The sequence below is a fragment of the Adelges cooleyi genome, unplaced genomic scaffold, assembly GCF_023614345.1.
Source record: "Adelges cooleyi isolate 19-005CV unplaced genomic scaffold, UGA_ACOO_1.1 ACOO_flye_CR_arks_rails_tigmint_CR_PRNA_30, whole genome shotgun sequence".
NCBI lineage: Eukaryota > Metazoa > Arthropoda > Insecta > Hemiptera > Adelgidae > Adelges > Adelges cooleyi.
The window spans coordinates 2,942,192-2,957,430 of NW_026095971.1; the positions used below are offsets into that span (position 1 = coordinate 2,942,192).

General features: G+C 28.3%; 1 protein-coding gene across 2 annotated transcripts; it reads right to left on the bottom strand.

The window, feature by feature from the left end:
* Positions 1 to 617: 617 nt before the first annotated feature.
* On the bottom strand, positions 618 to 10,878 carry LOC126839187 (equilibrative nucleoside transporter 1). Of its 2 annotated transcripts, none has more exons than XM_050574309.1 (9): positions 10,340 to 10,878; positions 6,401 to 6,563; positions 6,212 to 6,293; positions 4,893 to 5,032; positions 4,447 to 4,825; positions 4,192 to 4,369; positions 4,006 to 4,127; positions 1,832 to 2,034; positions 618 to 745 (listed from the first exon to the last, which is right to left on the bottom strand). In XM_050574309.1, exons 1-9 carry the CDS (start codon positions 10,467 to 10,469, stop codon positions 619 to 621), a joined length of 1,524 nt encoding a protein of 507 aa, XP_050430266.1. In that variant the 5' UTR covers positions 10,470 to 10,878; the 3' UTR covers position 618. The 2 variants fall into 2 exon arrangements, with proteins under 2 accessions (XP_050430266.1, XP_050430267.1); XM_050574310.1 differs by lacking the exon at positions 10,340 to 10,878 and adding an exon at positions 7,479 to 7,590.
* Between the last annotated feature and the right edge of the window lie 4,361 nt (positions 10,879 to 15,239).

The following is a 15,239-nucleotide window of genomic DNA, read 5'->3' on the forward strand; positions in this document are numbered from 1 at the left end:
ATACATCATAATAAGTTATTTTCATAAATAATTTAAAATATTATACTAGTCGTAAACAATTGTCAAAATAAAAAATATATTTATGGCCGTAATAATAACTTGCATTATTTTAAAACGCTAACTAACACTATTTGACAAATGCCACAAAATGTTAATTGGTGTATCTGCACAGGCTAATGTACAGTTATATGTACAATAACAATGGAATAATGACAGTTTTATACTACTTTTTTTTTTTTTTGAGAAAGATTAATAATTAATAAGATAAAACGATCAAAATTTAAGTGTATTATTTACACAAATACACCAACATACATTCTAAATAAAATAGTATAACATGTAGTGAGTTACCTCCAAATTACATTTTATTATTTAGTTATTAACATTTAGAAATGGGTAAATTAAATAATTATAAGAAAAGAAGTCAACAATATAATTTTAAAATGAAAGGGATAAACATTAAGCAGACATTTTATCCACGACGATCTGTTCTGAATTTTATCTTTACTGAATAAATTAGTTAATTATATAATGTATTGTTAAAAAAAAAACGTTTGGTTTTTAGGAAAAAACGAATTAAAAAAAAAAATATATATAAAGGTATACATCGGTAAATGTTTACCAGCTAATAAGCTTAATAACATTCGGCATAAACATTCCAAAAACTAAACCGCAGCAAATACCGGTGATCAGCATAGCAGCTCCAAACATTCCAGCGACTCCACTGTATCTTGGTTCAACACAACTGAAATTATATTTTTAATATATATTAAACAAATTTAATTGTTTGATAAAATAAAATACGGCATATCATATATTATTAAAATTTGTAGTAAGATAACACTATAATTCAGTGCCTGACCGTCGATAGTTCAACACATGATTTACTTTACAATTGTGCGCTTTTATAGCTTCCAGCAGCAACTCGGTTATTACGTTGACAGCAGATAAACAAGTAATATGATTATCATTATTTTTTGACGTTGACTTGTATTAAAGAAATGAGCTTTAAGGCTAGAACGGGCAATTGCATAACACTAACCTCCAAATGGAAGTAACACACCCACATCTCCAAGTATAACTAGTATCCAAAACGCAAACAAAATTACCAATCTTCTTCATCTTTCCTTTATACTCCCAACTACATAGGGTCGGCCACTCTAGACCTACACCTCCATAGAGCTTGATCTCCTACATAGAGCACGTTCAATCACCCCAGCTATCCTTATACTCATATACTTTATTTCCTAACTGAAATAAACATTGTAAATAGCTTATAAGAATTTTTTTTTGCAAATAACATAATAGCACTTCTTTTAGTCTTTAAATCTTTAGGTACTAAATACCAGTAAATTGTAATAATATATAATACTCAAAATATAGACTAGGCTAAAAATCAGTTAAGGCTTTTAAATTAAATAATAAAAACGAAAAACATACTTTTTTATGACACGTTGAAAACATATTATATAATGTGTAAATAACAAACCTTTTTTCTTTTTTTTAAAAATGTATCATAATTGCTTTTCTGATGGAACAACGACATATTATGTGCGAAATTTGAATTTTTGACATAAGTAGTACAAAAATTAAAATATAGTAAAAAAATAAGTACGAAAAAAGGTTATTTTATCCATTGGAACAATGCCATAAGTATAATATCTATTAATTTCCACTTGAGAGCAGTGGCGTCGTTGTTCCAAATAACGGTTTTCAATCACATGTTCAGCAGAACTATAATTTAAGGGTGCACGTTTTTCCACCAGAGTAGCGAATTATGTTATACCAAATTTATATCATACAAAGTTATCAAAACATTAGATTATTTTACCTTGGTATATACATCATTGCAACTGAACTCAAATATCCACTTGATAATCCAAGTATAGCTCCCAATATCCAAAATGCATAATCATTATTTATTATAACTGGAGTTAATCTAGAAACATCTATTGGATGATAATTGCAAATTAAAAATAATGGAATAAGGACAACTCTTAAAATAACCGGAGCAAACATCCATTTTGGTTTCGGCTAAAAAAAAAAAGTTATAAATTTGTTATTATAATTCAGTACGTCCACATAGGATTATATACAATTGAATGGTTGGCACAAATAGCATTGAAACTTATATTTTTATCAAAATCAAGATTTCACTGAATAAATATTCTATTGCTATGGGGACAAGAAGAAGGGATTTTTTAAAGCACATTGGCAACCAGGGTACTAATAAAGCCCATATACATCCATATACACCTGAGAGAAAAATTCAATTTTCTTCAAATTTGAGTTTTGTCAACTGCAACGTCATTTGTGCAAACCATTAAAATATTGTTTGAAAAATAGCAATTGTATAAGTTTTCTCAAAAGTCATGGCTCTGTACATAACTTTTTCCTATAATGAATTACAAAGGAGTGTAGGGTAAAACCATAGGCGAGTCAAACCGAGTTTCTATAAATTATAAAAACCCGGTTTGACCCGCCTACCCAGTTTCTCCTTACTCACTACACCCTCTCTCCCTATTTGATTAGTACACCTATATATTTATAATATCAAATAGAATTAACAAGAACACATAATTCAAATGTATAGACACCGGGACACTTAGCGCTGCAGTGGCTAACAGCACAAAGGTTATCCTCTCATAAAAAAAAAGCATTGAAAAATGTAAAATTTACATATTTGTAATTTTAAAAAATAATTATGGTATATTCTTTCATACTAATCAAGATGTTTGCTATTCAAAAAAATGGACAAACCATTGCTTTAATACTGTAGTGGTTTTTAGAAAAAATTCCCATATATTCACGTATACACAACCCGACATTAATATGCCTATTGTCCACCAGAGCACGCCGTTTTCTAGGAAGTGCCCGGTATCTACAGTAGTATTCTAAAAAAATACTTTATAAAAATTAAAAAAAATTAAATGTATTAAAATAGTTAGTGGCTATAAGTGAATGCCATAATTAAAAATTATTTATAATATTTGTAATATATATTATTATTTATATAAAAATGTCTGAGCTAAAACAAATCTATAAATATGCTTGTTAAATTTAAATTATAGAAACAAATGTTTTGTTAAATTTGCCTATATTTTACCTTTCAATAAAAAGGTATTCGTAATTTGAGTCTCAAATTAATTGATAGTTTACCAAAAGCTGTGAATTGAATCCCAGTACTAAAAATAATAAAAGTAAATCTAGTCGGATATCAAAACGAAAGCGATGAATTAAATTCCAAAAAATGTTAAGAAAAACAAAATCCAGCTTAAACTTTCTCTTTAAATATGTGTTAGTGCTATGAAAAGATAAACAATTAAAACACAGCTATTGATAGTACTGTAAATCATAATCACGGTAAAATTGTTTACGAATTATGTCTTGAAAACATATTTGCTTTGCATATTCTTTATTTCCACCTAATATTTGGGCTGAACTTTCGACAAGATCAAATAGTACAACAAATAGTTGCATGTCATTCCATGCGAAGCCATACGGTTTTTTTATACCTTGCATATAAATACTTGTTTTATTGGTGCACTCAAAGGAATCAATCAAATATATGCATTCAAGTAATAAGTAAAAAAATCAAAACACAATATTAAAAAAGAAATTGCATTAAGAGAACAAATAAGGAATTTCAAGAACAATAATATTACTAGACTTAATTAAAAAATTGGAGACTCCATCCAACCTACACATAATGTCTCTAAATAGACTAGAGTATTTAACTTTATCTGGGACTCAATTTACCAAATCGTAATATACAGCCACAATAAGTGCTATAATTAATCTACAAAATTCTAATACTATTAATTTTATGACATAATTTTTTTGTGTTTTAATAAGCTCTTTATCGTCAATATCGTAGAAACTGAAAAACATTATTCTGAAAATGTTATTTTGTATTATATACATTCATAGGTTAAAGTGTTAAAGTGTTCATTGTGGTTTGGCACAATGAACGGATTGACAAAATACAAAAAAATGTTATATTACCCATGAAAACAATGTGGAAAGATACGAGCCGACTAGTGCAGTAAAATTAAAAGTAAAAAAACACATAATACTGACATAATATGTACTACCAATAAAGAAGTTTGGATCAGACACTTTGATATCTGCAACAAAATGTAAGAAATAATATTGTATATTTAGTTAACAGAATTGAAATATAATAAATACCAGAGTGTACAGCTGGAAACAATGATAGTGTAACAAAAAATATGAAAAAAACATTGAATTGCTGAGACCAAGATTGCTTGAAAATACGCCAATATGGTACGCTACCATCATTATTTTGTTTGGATTCTTGATTTTCAATTTGACGCTGGTAGATAAGTTCATGATACTTATAAAATCTCTAAAAATGTATTAAAAATGTACATTATCCACAAGTATTCAAAATGTATAGATAATAGGTATATATAATAATCTTACATTTAGTGGTAAGGCAAAATATGTGTCAAAGCACGCCAATAATATGAACAGTGCAGTGGTAAAATAGTATATAGCTGCTGTGCGAGCATTAGGAGTAATTGAAATGGATATTATGTTAGCCAAAGATGTAAATGTACCACTTAAATTCGTTCCGAGAACTACAGCCCCTATGTATTTTGGAGGCAATTTGGCTGCCATACCGAAAACTGAATTATTATAAATACCATTAGCCATATTTAACAACATAATACTTCCGAGAGTGAGCCAGAAAAATGTACTCGGAATTTGTGAAGTATTAATCATCACTAAGGCAACAGTAAATACAAAACAGACCACTTCAGTCAGTATGGACCACACTATACGGGTTGTTAATTTTCCACTGAAAAATACATAAGTTATAGGTATATTAGCAAAATATAAACATAAAAATTCTAAAAAAATCTTACCCTATCGGACAGAATATATTAAGCCAATTGAATAGTAAATTAGGCAGTTGTGATGAGATTGTTAAGTATGCCATAAAAATTCCTGCATAGTAAAATTTTCCATTAAGATATTCTTCTCCTAACTTATAGTCGACAAAATACTAAAAACAAAGTGAAATAAATTATTGTAGATTAAATTAAAATGTATATTTAATAAACCTAATTAAAATGTTTCTCGGGCTTGGATCAATAGTAGAATTATTATCACTTATGCATATCTTAAAAACATCAAGTTATTACTTTTTTTTTAATATAAGTAATTTTGTTACTAATACTGTAGTTATAGGGTGTTTTTTTAACAGTTAGATTTTGGTGCAATTGATTTAAACATTTATATTGGTTGATAGCATTGCTTCATCACTGAAATTCTTCAAGTGGTCACCCAACTAGGAACTAGTAACACCGTACATAACTTAAATAAAACACAGAGCACCAACTGTTGCTGCCACACAGCAACGATGTTCAAAATGTGTAGTATTTTTAATTAAGTTATGACAATTAACAAAATTGAAATAACTATAAATTCTTAATTAAAAAAAAACCTAATTTAATGTATTAAAAATTATTTAAACTTTCCCTTTAGACCATGAATTTTCTTAACTGAAGCAATAGATTATATCTGTAACAACTGTGAATAAGTAGGTAAGTCAAATTTTGGTCAAAATTGATTAAGTACGCTAGGATGTAGTCCTTGGCATCTAGCACACCTTGAATAAATCTCGTTGGACCAACAAGAGACCTTTGAGAGAGATGTGAGTTATTGGCTTATGGCTATTGACTTATGACAGCTCAAAATTTTAAATCGCTCTACTATAAAATCACTGAAATTGACTTACACACTTATTCACAGTTGTTACAGATATAATAATAATTATTCATTTTGAAGGGTTGCATAAATATTTAATACAAATTGAATGAATCTTTAAAAATATAGCAAATTATTTTGTCTTATGACAATGTATAAATTAATTTTTTTTAACAAACTTAGTATTAATCCTTTTAGCCATCCAAGAAATTATTTTTTTTAATTTTTGGCATCAAAATTGATTTAAATAACAATGAAACTCTAAAATCAAAACATGGATTTCCATATTCCTCAGAAAAAAATTGTTAATCAATTTTAATACTATCATTATTTTTAAATAAAACATTGGTTCTTACATTATTTTGAAAAAATAAGTACTAAATTACCAAAAACACTGTACGCGTCTTTTCTCGGGCCAGTAACTTGACAATATTTAAAATTATTAAAATTAATATGTGATGCAGTGATTACTTACAGATTTGGCATTTATAAACATATTCCACGGCATTAAAATTCCTATACCATGAAGAACTAAAATCAAATATACTATGTTCCATCTAAAAAAAAATTATCTTACATTATGTTGTTTTTGTAATATTGTTTTTAAATTAAGTCTTATTTAAATACGCCTAGGACATTGAAACGACTAATTTGTTAAACATACCTATCTTTTGGTGGATCAGTCTCTAATACCGCTTCAGCCATACTAAAACTTTTAAAATTTAGTTCGTCGTTCGGCAAGTTATTTTCCTCCCATGCAGGAGTTAAACGAACTGGTAATGGTTCAGTTGCAATACTTGTAAATGAGTTATGTTTAATAGGTTGTCCTGAAAACAAAATCCCATAGCATATAAATATATAATAAAAAAGTTTAAAAATGAATGTTTATGTATTGTGAAATCATTAAATTATAATTGATAATGTTAATGTTCAATTTAATAATATAAATGTAATACTAAAGACATACAAATTAAAAGTATACATTATAATGTGATTATTTAAATAATTTTAATATACATTTTATGCACTCAAGTTCAACAAGAGAAACCATACATTTAGTATTTTGTAGCTTATGTAATGTTATATAATATTACAAATAGTTCATAAGAGACCTTTGAAATCTTATTATATTTTGAAAAAATGTTACTATGCTCAACTATAAAAATGAATTACTATTAAATTTAATTTAAATGTTACTATGACGTGCAATATTCATGTATACATTTCTATTGTATTAAAAAATGTATTTTTATTCCATAATTTTTTTAAATTTATAACTATACAGTTAGAAACAGTAGTGACTACACATAAATTGACACCCAATTTGTTTATTAGACCGTTATAGCCTTAGTCCTTTGTTAAAATTAATTAATAACAGATGGATATTTTAAAGAATGTTTGATTCAATTGCTGAGACAATGGTATTGCTAGCTATGGAGGTTACTTCTTCATATCTACAATTACATCTTAAACGTTTATAATGTAATCATTTAAATATGCTGGTCATGTTCGATATAGTTATGAAAGATTGTTTAATATTTATCAATTGTAATTCAGCAATAATTATACATACATTCAATGGTTACTTACAGTACTGAATTTTGTACACCTAAGATCTAAAACTTTATTTTATTATGAATAGTAAAAATATTTAACAGATAACTGTGATAAAAGAAAAAAAACTAGCTAAAAAAAAGTTCTTAAAACTGTTTTTGTTTATAAGCAAAAAAAATATAGGTTACCTTATGATTTCTAAACTCTTAAAAAAAACCAAGAGCTAACAATTTTATATCACACTATAAAAAAATTACGACTAGTCAATTTGATTAACTAAATACAAAACCTGCATTAAACTAACATACAGCAGACATAAAATATCATGTTGTAATGTAGTTAGGTATTTATAAATATAAGTGACACACAAAATGTTTATTAAAAAAAGTCTTTTAACATTGTGAGTAAACAATTAAAACCAAACAAACAATATTATTGAACTTCCTGAATTTAGGATTTAAAATTATAAATTCAACATCAAAAAGACACATTTCTCATAAATGATATTTCAACAACTGAACTTTAAACACAATTAATAAAACATACTTAAAATTCATTAAGCAGCATTACATTCAGTTTGATCAAAATTATTCTCAAGAACATAATATTAACACAATGAGCATTTCTGTGACTACTTTGCTAACCTTGTTTCTGACTAGAATTGTAATCAGGTAGAAAGAAAACAACCATTAGGTATTCAGTCAGTAAATCCCGTTATTATGCCTTTTTGCACAGTTGTCATCAATAACAAAATGGTGTTTAATTTCAAAATAAAAAACCGGTATGCATTAAAAGAAAAAAAAATGAAGAAGAGACATTAATTACTATAGATAAATTTGAAAAAATAGTTTATTTACACATTTAATTAGACAATATATGTTTTAAAATTACTTATGGGAATACCTAGTGATATAATAAAAAAAGATTTTTTAAAAAGAAATTATAAAAAAATCTTTTAAGATTATATTCTAAAAACATTATTTAGTTTTGGAGTGTCCTAAATTATCAATCTCTAAACACTTTTTGTACTTAAAATTTTTACTTTTGGGAGAGTTTAAATAATAGGTCCGATGTTAATATTATGTATGCAGCAGGCGTTTACTATCTATCTAACATGCCCACAACTATATTCATAGAATTATTGATTCGATATTGTAATTGTATCAAAAATAACAAATCTTTTTTAAGTTACATTTGACCCGAATTTTAACAAGTATGAGGCGAACTTAGGATTTTTATAAAAAATAATAATACATAGAATGTTTGTTTTATTTCTTATAAAGTCTAATAAAAATATAGTAAAAGCAAATTAAATTATATATAATTTTTTTTATCATTTATTTTATAAGTATTTTACTTATCAATACTAGTAAAAAATTCATATTGGTATATTTCATGATTAGTATGTTAACATGAATATTTTCTATTTTGAATACCTCAAAACAAAAAGATCAAAGATCATACCTAAAGGTTATGTACCTTCAATAAAATAACAATAACTAATTATCAACATGTTTGATTAATTATTATTTATATGACTGTATGATGTTTAAGGTCAAAGCAAATTAACAAAAAGAATATAAACATATTATTTATTATTAATTATAATTATTGAATCATTTAAATTTTTTTATGACTATTTTAAATTAAATAAAAGGTATACAAACTATTTATAACTATGTTACAAGTACAATTTTTTTAATATTACATTTTTTTCAATTGTAAATAAAGCTTAAAGTAGGGCCTTTTTTTTGCTCATTTGTATGTATTTAAATATAATTGTTTTATTGTTGGAAATAATTCCAATTAGATACTTTTTTTTTTGTATTTTTTGCTTAAATGGTTATTAAAACATGTTCTATAACAGAGTGGTTGTCAAAGCTTATCATTTTTTATATTTATCTATAAATAACATTTATTTTAATTATTATTATAATGTGTGTCAAATAATCAGTTATAAATAATATTTTTTTTGTACTTTAAATTAATACTCATGTACTTTTATTTTTATTTTTATAATAACATTTTTAATCCTTTGAGTCATAATATTATATTAAAACCACATTAAAAATTTTTTTTTTTCGATTGTTAATTGTGGTATTTTATTGAAACAACTATCAATACAATTAAAAAAAATAAAATAATGTGAGACTCAAAGGGTCAAATACATTTAATTTGAGTTCATATTTACAAATTGTATTTTTATGCTAACCATTGCGGTTTTTCACACTTTTTTAGTAACAGAAAGTTTTTGAGTTATAGCTAAAAAACCTATTATATAAGCAGTTTCTTTTTTTAAATATGCTCATGTGCATACAGTTTACACTCATTAGACCAGTAACTACTACAAAGCAGCATTTAGTTAATTCTTTTATTCCTTTAAGGTAAACTATTTTTTTTTATTTCGGAGGGACAACTCCCACCCGAATGAGCCCCGCAGTAATTGGGCACACATAGTCATCAGCCCCACACCTATGTCCCTTATACTGAAATAGCAAACATATGCTCTCTATGGCGTCTGCAGGTAGCTGCGATAATAATAATTCTGAAAGTTCAAGTTCTTAGTTTCTAGTCTCTTAATTATCATTAAAACTATAGAGTCCACAATTTGTGATTTCAGATTCGTACATTTTTCTGCACCATTGTCTTCAGCATAGAAACAAATATTTTAAGTCTTATTATGAATTAAAATTTTCATAATTCTAAAATAAACTTTGTAACCAGAAATACCTATCTAAAACATCCATGATCTTTAGCATTAAAAAATATTTTTTTTGAAGAAAAGCCACTTGAGAAATCAACTATATTTGTATGGTGCAAATGTAAAATTAAAACATTAATTTATATTAATGTTACCTCTCTCTCTCTTAAGTTTAACGTCCGTTATTCCCGCCAATTGAGGCGGTTTAGATTTGGCATATTAATGTTACCTACTATGCATTATATTATTCTTATATGAATACATTTAGGCTCGATTAGCGGACAAAGTAATTCTTAACAAATTTTATACATAAGTAAGCTTACTACACAGTAATAAAATGAGTCTTACCTTTCGAATTAGATGTTGAAGATTTTGATGGTAACGTACTACCATTTTTAATGACATTTTCATGTAGCAGTAAGTGTTCCTCGCTAATCATTTTTGACCGTTGATCAAAGTTATTAGTTTTTAAACTCATCTTGAAATCTAGTAGTTAAATTTCTAGTATTTATATTTATTTTTGTGAAAAAACCATAAGTATTAATAGTATTAAACTAATATTATAATGCAGCTCAATATTAGATTATAATCACAACATGATCATTAATGAACAGAGGAAAGATTAGCACGGTGAAACGACTAATGAATGCTTTTAATAAGCACTAGTGGAACACACACTCGACTACAGTCTATTAAATAATTATTTACTCGGAGTTTGAACATTATAGCTATTGAGTTTATTTTACTAGTAACTAACGAGAATTTAAATCTTGAAGACTGATCAAAGTGGGAGATGGGAGTTAGTAGTTCAGAAAAATTACAAAATGCTATAGAGTGGTGTATCGGCGTATCGCATTCACGTGTTGAGGTTAAAATGTACACAAAAAAAAACGAATAGACTAAATCAGAATGGTAACTGATAAGAAAGTACATGGGTCTATAGGTAGTAAGTGCAACCAGTGCCACCACCAAATTAAGGGAAAAATATATTGTACACAATCATTTGTACCGTATAATACTTTTATACTGGCAGTCATGATTGAAATATAAAATCAGATATCAGGATACGGTGTTATTTTGGGATCTCGCCGCGAGTATTGTCGCGTCGCGACCGCGGGTCGTGGCGCTTTGCATAACGTGTGAACTTCAAATATATAAAATTCCCAAACTAAGTTCGTCCGACAACATTTGTTTGCAGATTTGTAATCAGCATTAAACGTGTTATTTTTCAAAAAGTTTTGTTACCACAATTTATTCGAATACAAATTGATTTGGGCACAACTCTGGACAGGGGCAGATACAAGAAGGGGGGGGCTATGGGGACAGAAGTGTTTTTATTGTGGATAGGGTTTCTTAATAATTAACTTTCATGTTGCATTAATTCTGATGTCAGTTCTGAATTCAGCTAAAAAAATTAATAGATAACACAATAGTTTTAGAAAATTAAACAAACGTATTTTATACTTCGAAACGGTGTGTTTTAAAACTTTTACAACTTTGGAGACGATTAAAAAAAAACCTTTACATGTGCTAGAACGATATTATGAGGCCAGCTTCGGATTCAGCGAAAAATTAGATTTCTATTGATTCTTTTTCCAAAAGCTTGTTGTACACTGTAATAGTTTGAGGGCCGTGAATTTGATTTTTTTTTAATACGCCACTAAAGAGATAACGTGTCTTAAGTTTCTTAAAAAAATGTATGAATAAATTAATTAAACAATATAAAGTAGATACGACACGTAATATTATATTGATTAAACATTGTAATCAAATAAGTAGTTGAACATTTTACTATTTTAGTAGTAAGATTTACTTTAGATATGGGCTGTGTCGTTGACTGCGTGGTGCGTCACGTGCTGCAAAATGTTTACAGTTGCCACCATAAAAAACTTAAAACAATTGTTTTTCAAAATAGTTAGTGATAACTTCATTGACAACTTTGTAACAACTTATTTGCTAAAAATGTCAATATGAAAAATAGGCTGCCGGAAACCACGATTTAAGATATCACCGGAAACATACAGCAGCCATTTTGTGGTTATCACTTATCAGCTATCACAATTTACAGCTAACAAGTAACAAGTAACAATATAGTTATATCACATAATACGACTCGCTACAGTATAATGTAAATGTGGTACGCGTTTTCCATATTATGTCTATTATCATTTGTTACCCTTATGAAAGTCATAATAATTCCATAGATTATAGTACATACATATAGTTAAATAACCCGACAATATTACGAGAATTAAAGTTGTTATTTTCCATAAAAGCGCGTATAGTGTGCTAATATAATTTTCAAAAAGTTACTGTTCAATCAATGAGTACACTTCAACTCATTTAAGCCAAAAATTGAGATTGGCTGTCGCCTAAAAATGTATACATAACTAGGTATATTGTGTTTAACCGGTTAGGTTATGATCGGTACTGAATTGTTCGAGGCATTATATTTATTATATTAGAAACCTTACGAAAGTATTTTATAATTTCTTTAAGATAGTTCAGGTGTATTATGATGTATAGGCGTTTGAATTTTGACTAGATTTTCTTGTGTTTTCTGTAGCTGTTAGGACTGTTGAGCAAAAGTCAAAATTCGTTTTGTCACTAGCCAAAATTTAACGTATTATAGATGCCTACTGCTGACTGCATAGAATAGTATATTGCCTATTGTAATCAATAGCGTACCTAATCGCAATGCCGGAAGGGAAATTACTACATAGTAAACTTTGAATGTTCGTGGAGTTGAACACTGCTGTTCAAAAATTATTAGCAAATAGGTTGTTTTTTCTCTGTAAACGATAATTTTTGAATTATGAAGGTAGCGCGTGTAATAACGCAGTTTCTTTAAATTTTCATAATACTACTTTACAGGGTAAATAATTTAGACACTCGTTTTCTCTGAATATAATTACAATTTTATATTTTATATTTTTGAAAACATTTTTATTTATGTTATTGTACAATATTATTATTTTATTTAAAATTACTTATTAAAAATAATAATAATACATAATTGTATGAAACTAAGAAATAGTACATGTAACAAACATAAATATTTTGTATTGCACTATCTACAGATTTACATCAAAACATTTTTATTTATTTAAATTTGTTTACGCCCACGGGGGCAAGAGTACAGAAATGATAACTAAAAACTAATACAGCGAATGAATAAATAGCACAAATATAACAAAAATAATAATTACAATTAATCCACAGCACGTATAAGCAACAAATTAATATTATCGGAAAATAAATCAAAATTACATAGATCATTGCACGAACTTAACATGCAATGAAGAGGGCTATTTATAACAAAATAATTTGTATGGTGCTCTAAATAAAATGTCTTATGGTTTCGTGTTTTACATTTAGCACTCTAAATTAAATTTTTTACAATATTTCTCGGCAATCAATCATACCATTAATTATTTTAAAGATAAATGAAACATCTATGAATTTCCGTCGGGCTTGTAGTGACCAAGCTACACCGTCTTTTAACAACAGCTATAGGACAACCAGACGGCAGACATATTAATTTTAAAAGCAACAAAACGGATAAAACGTCCGTGGACTTCTTCGATTTTATCAATAAGACCTACTCGTACCTGGTTTACATTCCACACAGTAGCACCAAATTCTAAACCAGATCGCACAAGAGCGGAATAAAGTGTTACAGTCCGGGTTATTAAACTAATAACAATTCCTCTTAATGAAGCCTAAATTTCTAATTGCTTTAGAACAAATTGACTTGATATGATTGTTAAAAGTTAGGTTAGAAGATAGTATAATACCTAAATCTTTAATATTTTTGACCACTTCTAACTCTTCATTATTTATAACATAACTGTTAATTATAGGACTACGACATGGTAAAAAGATATTTGATTACATTTACTAGCGTTAACTGTTAATCCATATTTACCGCACCAGTCCTATAAATCTATCTAAGTCTTTTTGCAGCTCAAAACAGTCGTCCCTAGAATTAACTACGTCAAACAACTTTAAATCATCCGCAAACATTAAAAATTTACTATGTTTAAAGACAGTCCCTAAATCATTAATAAATATTAAAAAAAGAACAGGGGATAAATGGCCCCCTTGGGGCAAGCCGTATTAAAGTTTAAAGTATAGAACGGTTGGTGAAGTGTCAGGAGTTTAATGTTTTTAAAAGTTGTTGTATTATCAAAATATTTAAACAGTTTTATACCATGTTTTTTAAAGACTAAAAAAAGAAATAAGTGTAATATTCAGTAATAATAAAGATAACATGTGTACCAGGTAAAATAAACTGCAACTGAAATCAAAATAATATTCCTATTTTATTTACATTTAAATTATGTAAATATGTGGCGGTTTAATATTCTAGAATATTCGACCGCCCCAATGACGAGAAGCATCAATAATCATACGGGAAAGTATATAAACCAAAACAAGCTTCACTCTCGACACAGTTCAGTTCGGATTTCCGCTCGCGACGTTGTTCCTTGTGTGCGATTTACGATATATCATATATGGAACAAATCTACTTTACCGGACACCCTTTTTTTTTGATTCGATAGTATTTTTCACGCTAATTACGAATATGTAAAAATTTTGCGCCGCTCGCACTTAGTTTGGAAGTTACAGAAGTTTAAAGTTCGCCAATATCGACTTACGCGCGCGCCCAGCGCCGCACGTCTACCCGCGGCCGCCGGGTACATCATTCGACGATCGCCGCTCTTGACAAAGCGGGCGTTCGTTATACTAATTACGAGCGGCCCCCTCGTCTACTTGCCTCCCGCCCGTCGTAATCTTTTTTTTTTTTGTATTTAGTATGAGTAAACATTAGTTTTGAAATTACAGCTATAAACAGGTTATGCAGGTCAATTTAGTTAAAAAAAAAACTCATAATTAAATAAAGCGACTCGAGTCCCTTCGGGACTCTTCGTTAGGATGGGGGCTCATGCCCCCAAACCCCCAGAGGGAAAAGTAGCTCACCTAAAGGGAATAAAAAAACTAACCTGAAACTGCCCTGGAAGCGGTCAGCGACCTAACAAGACAAAACCTAGCCCAGTGATTGGCGATCTTTAAACGCCTGTAACTTGTTATTAGTATAACGTGCGATCTTTGTACCCGGCGGCCGCGGGTAGACGTGCGGCGCTGGGCGCGCGCGTAAGTCGATATTGGCGAACTTTAAACTTCTGTAACTTCCAAACTAAGTGCGAGCGGCGCAAAATTTTTACATATTCATAATCGGCGTGAA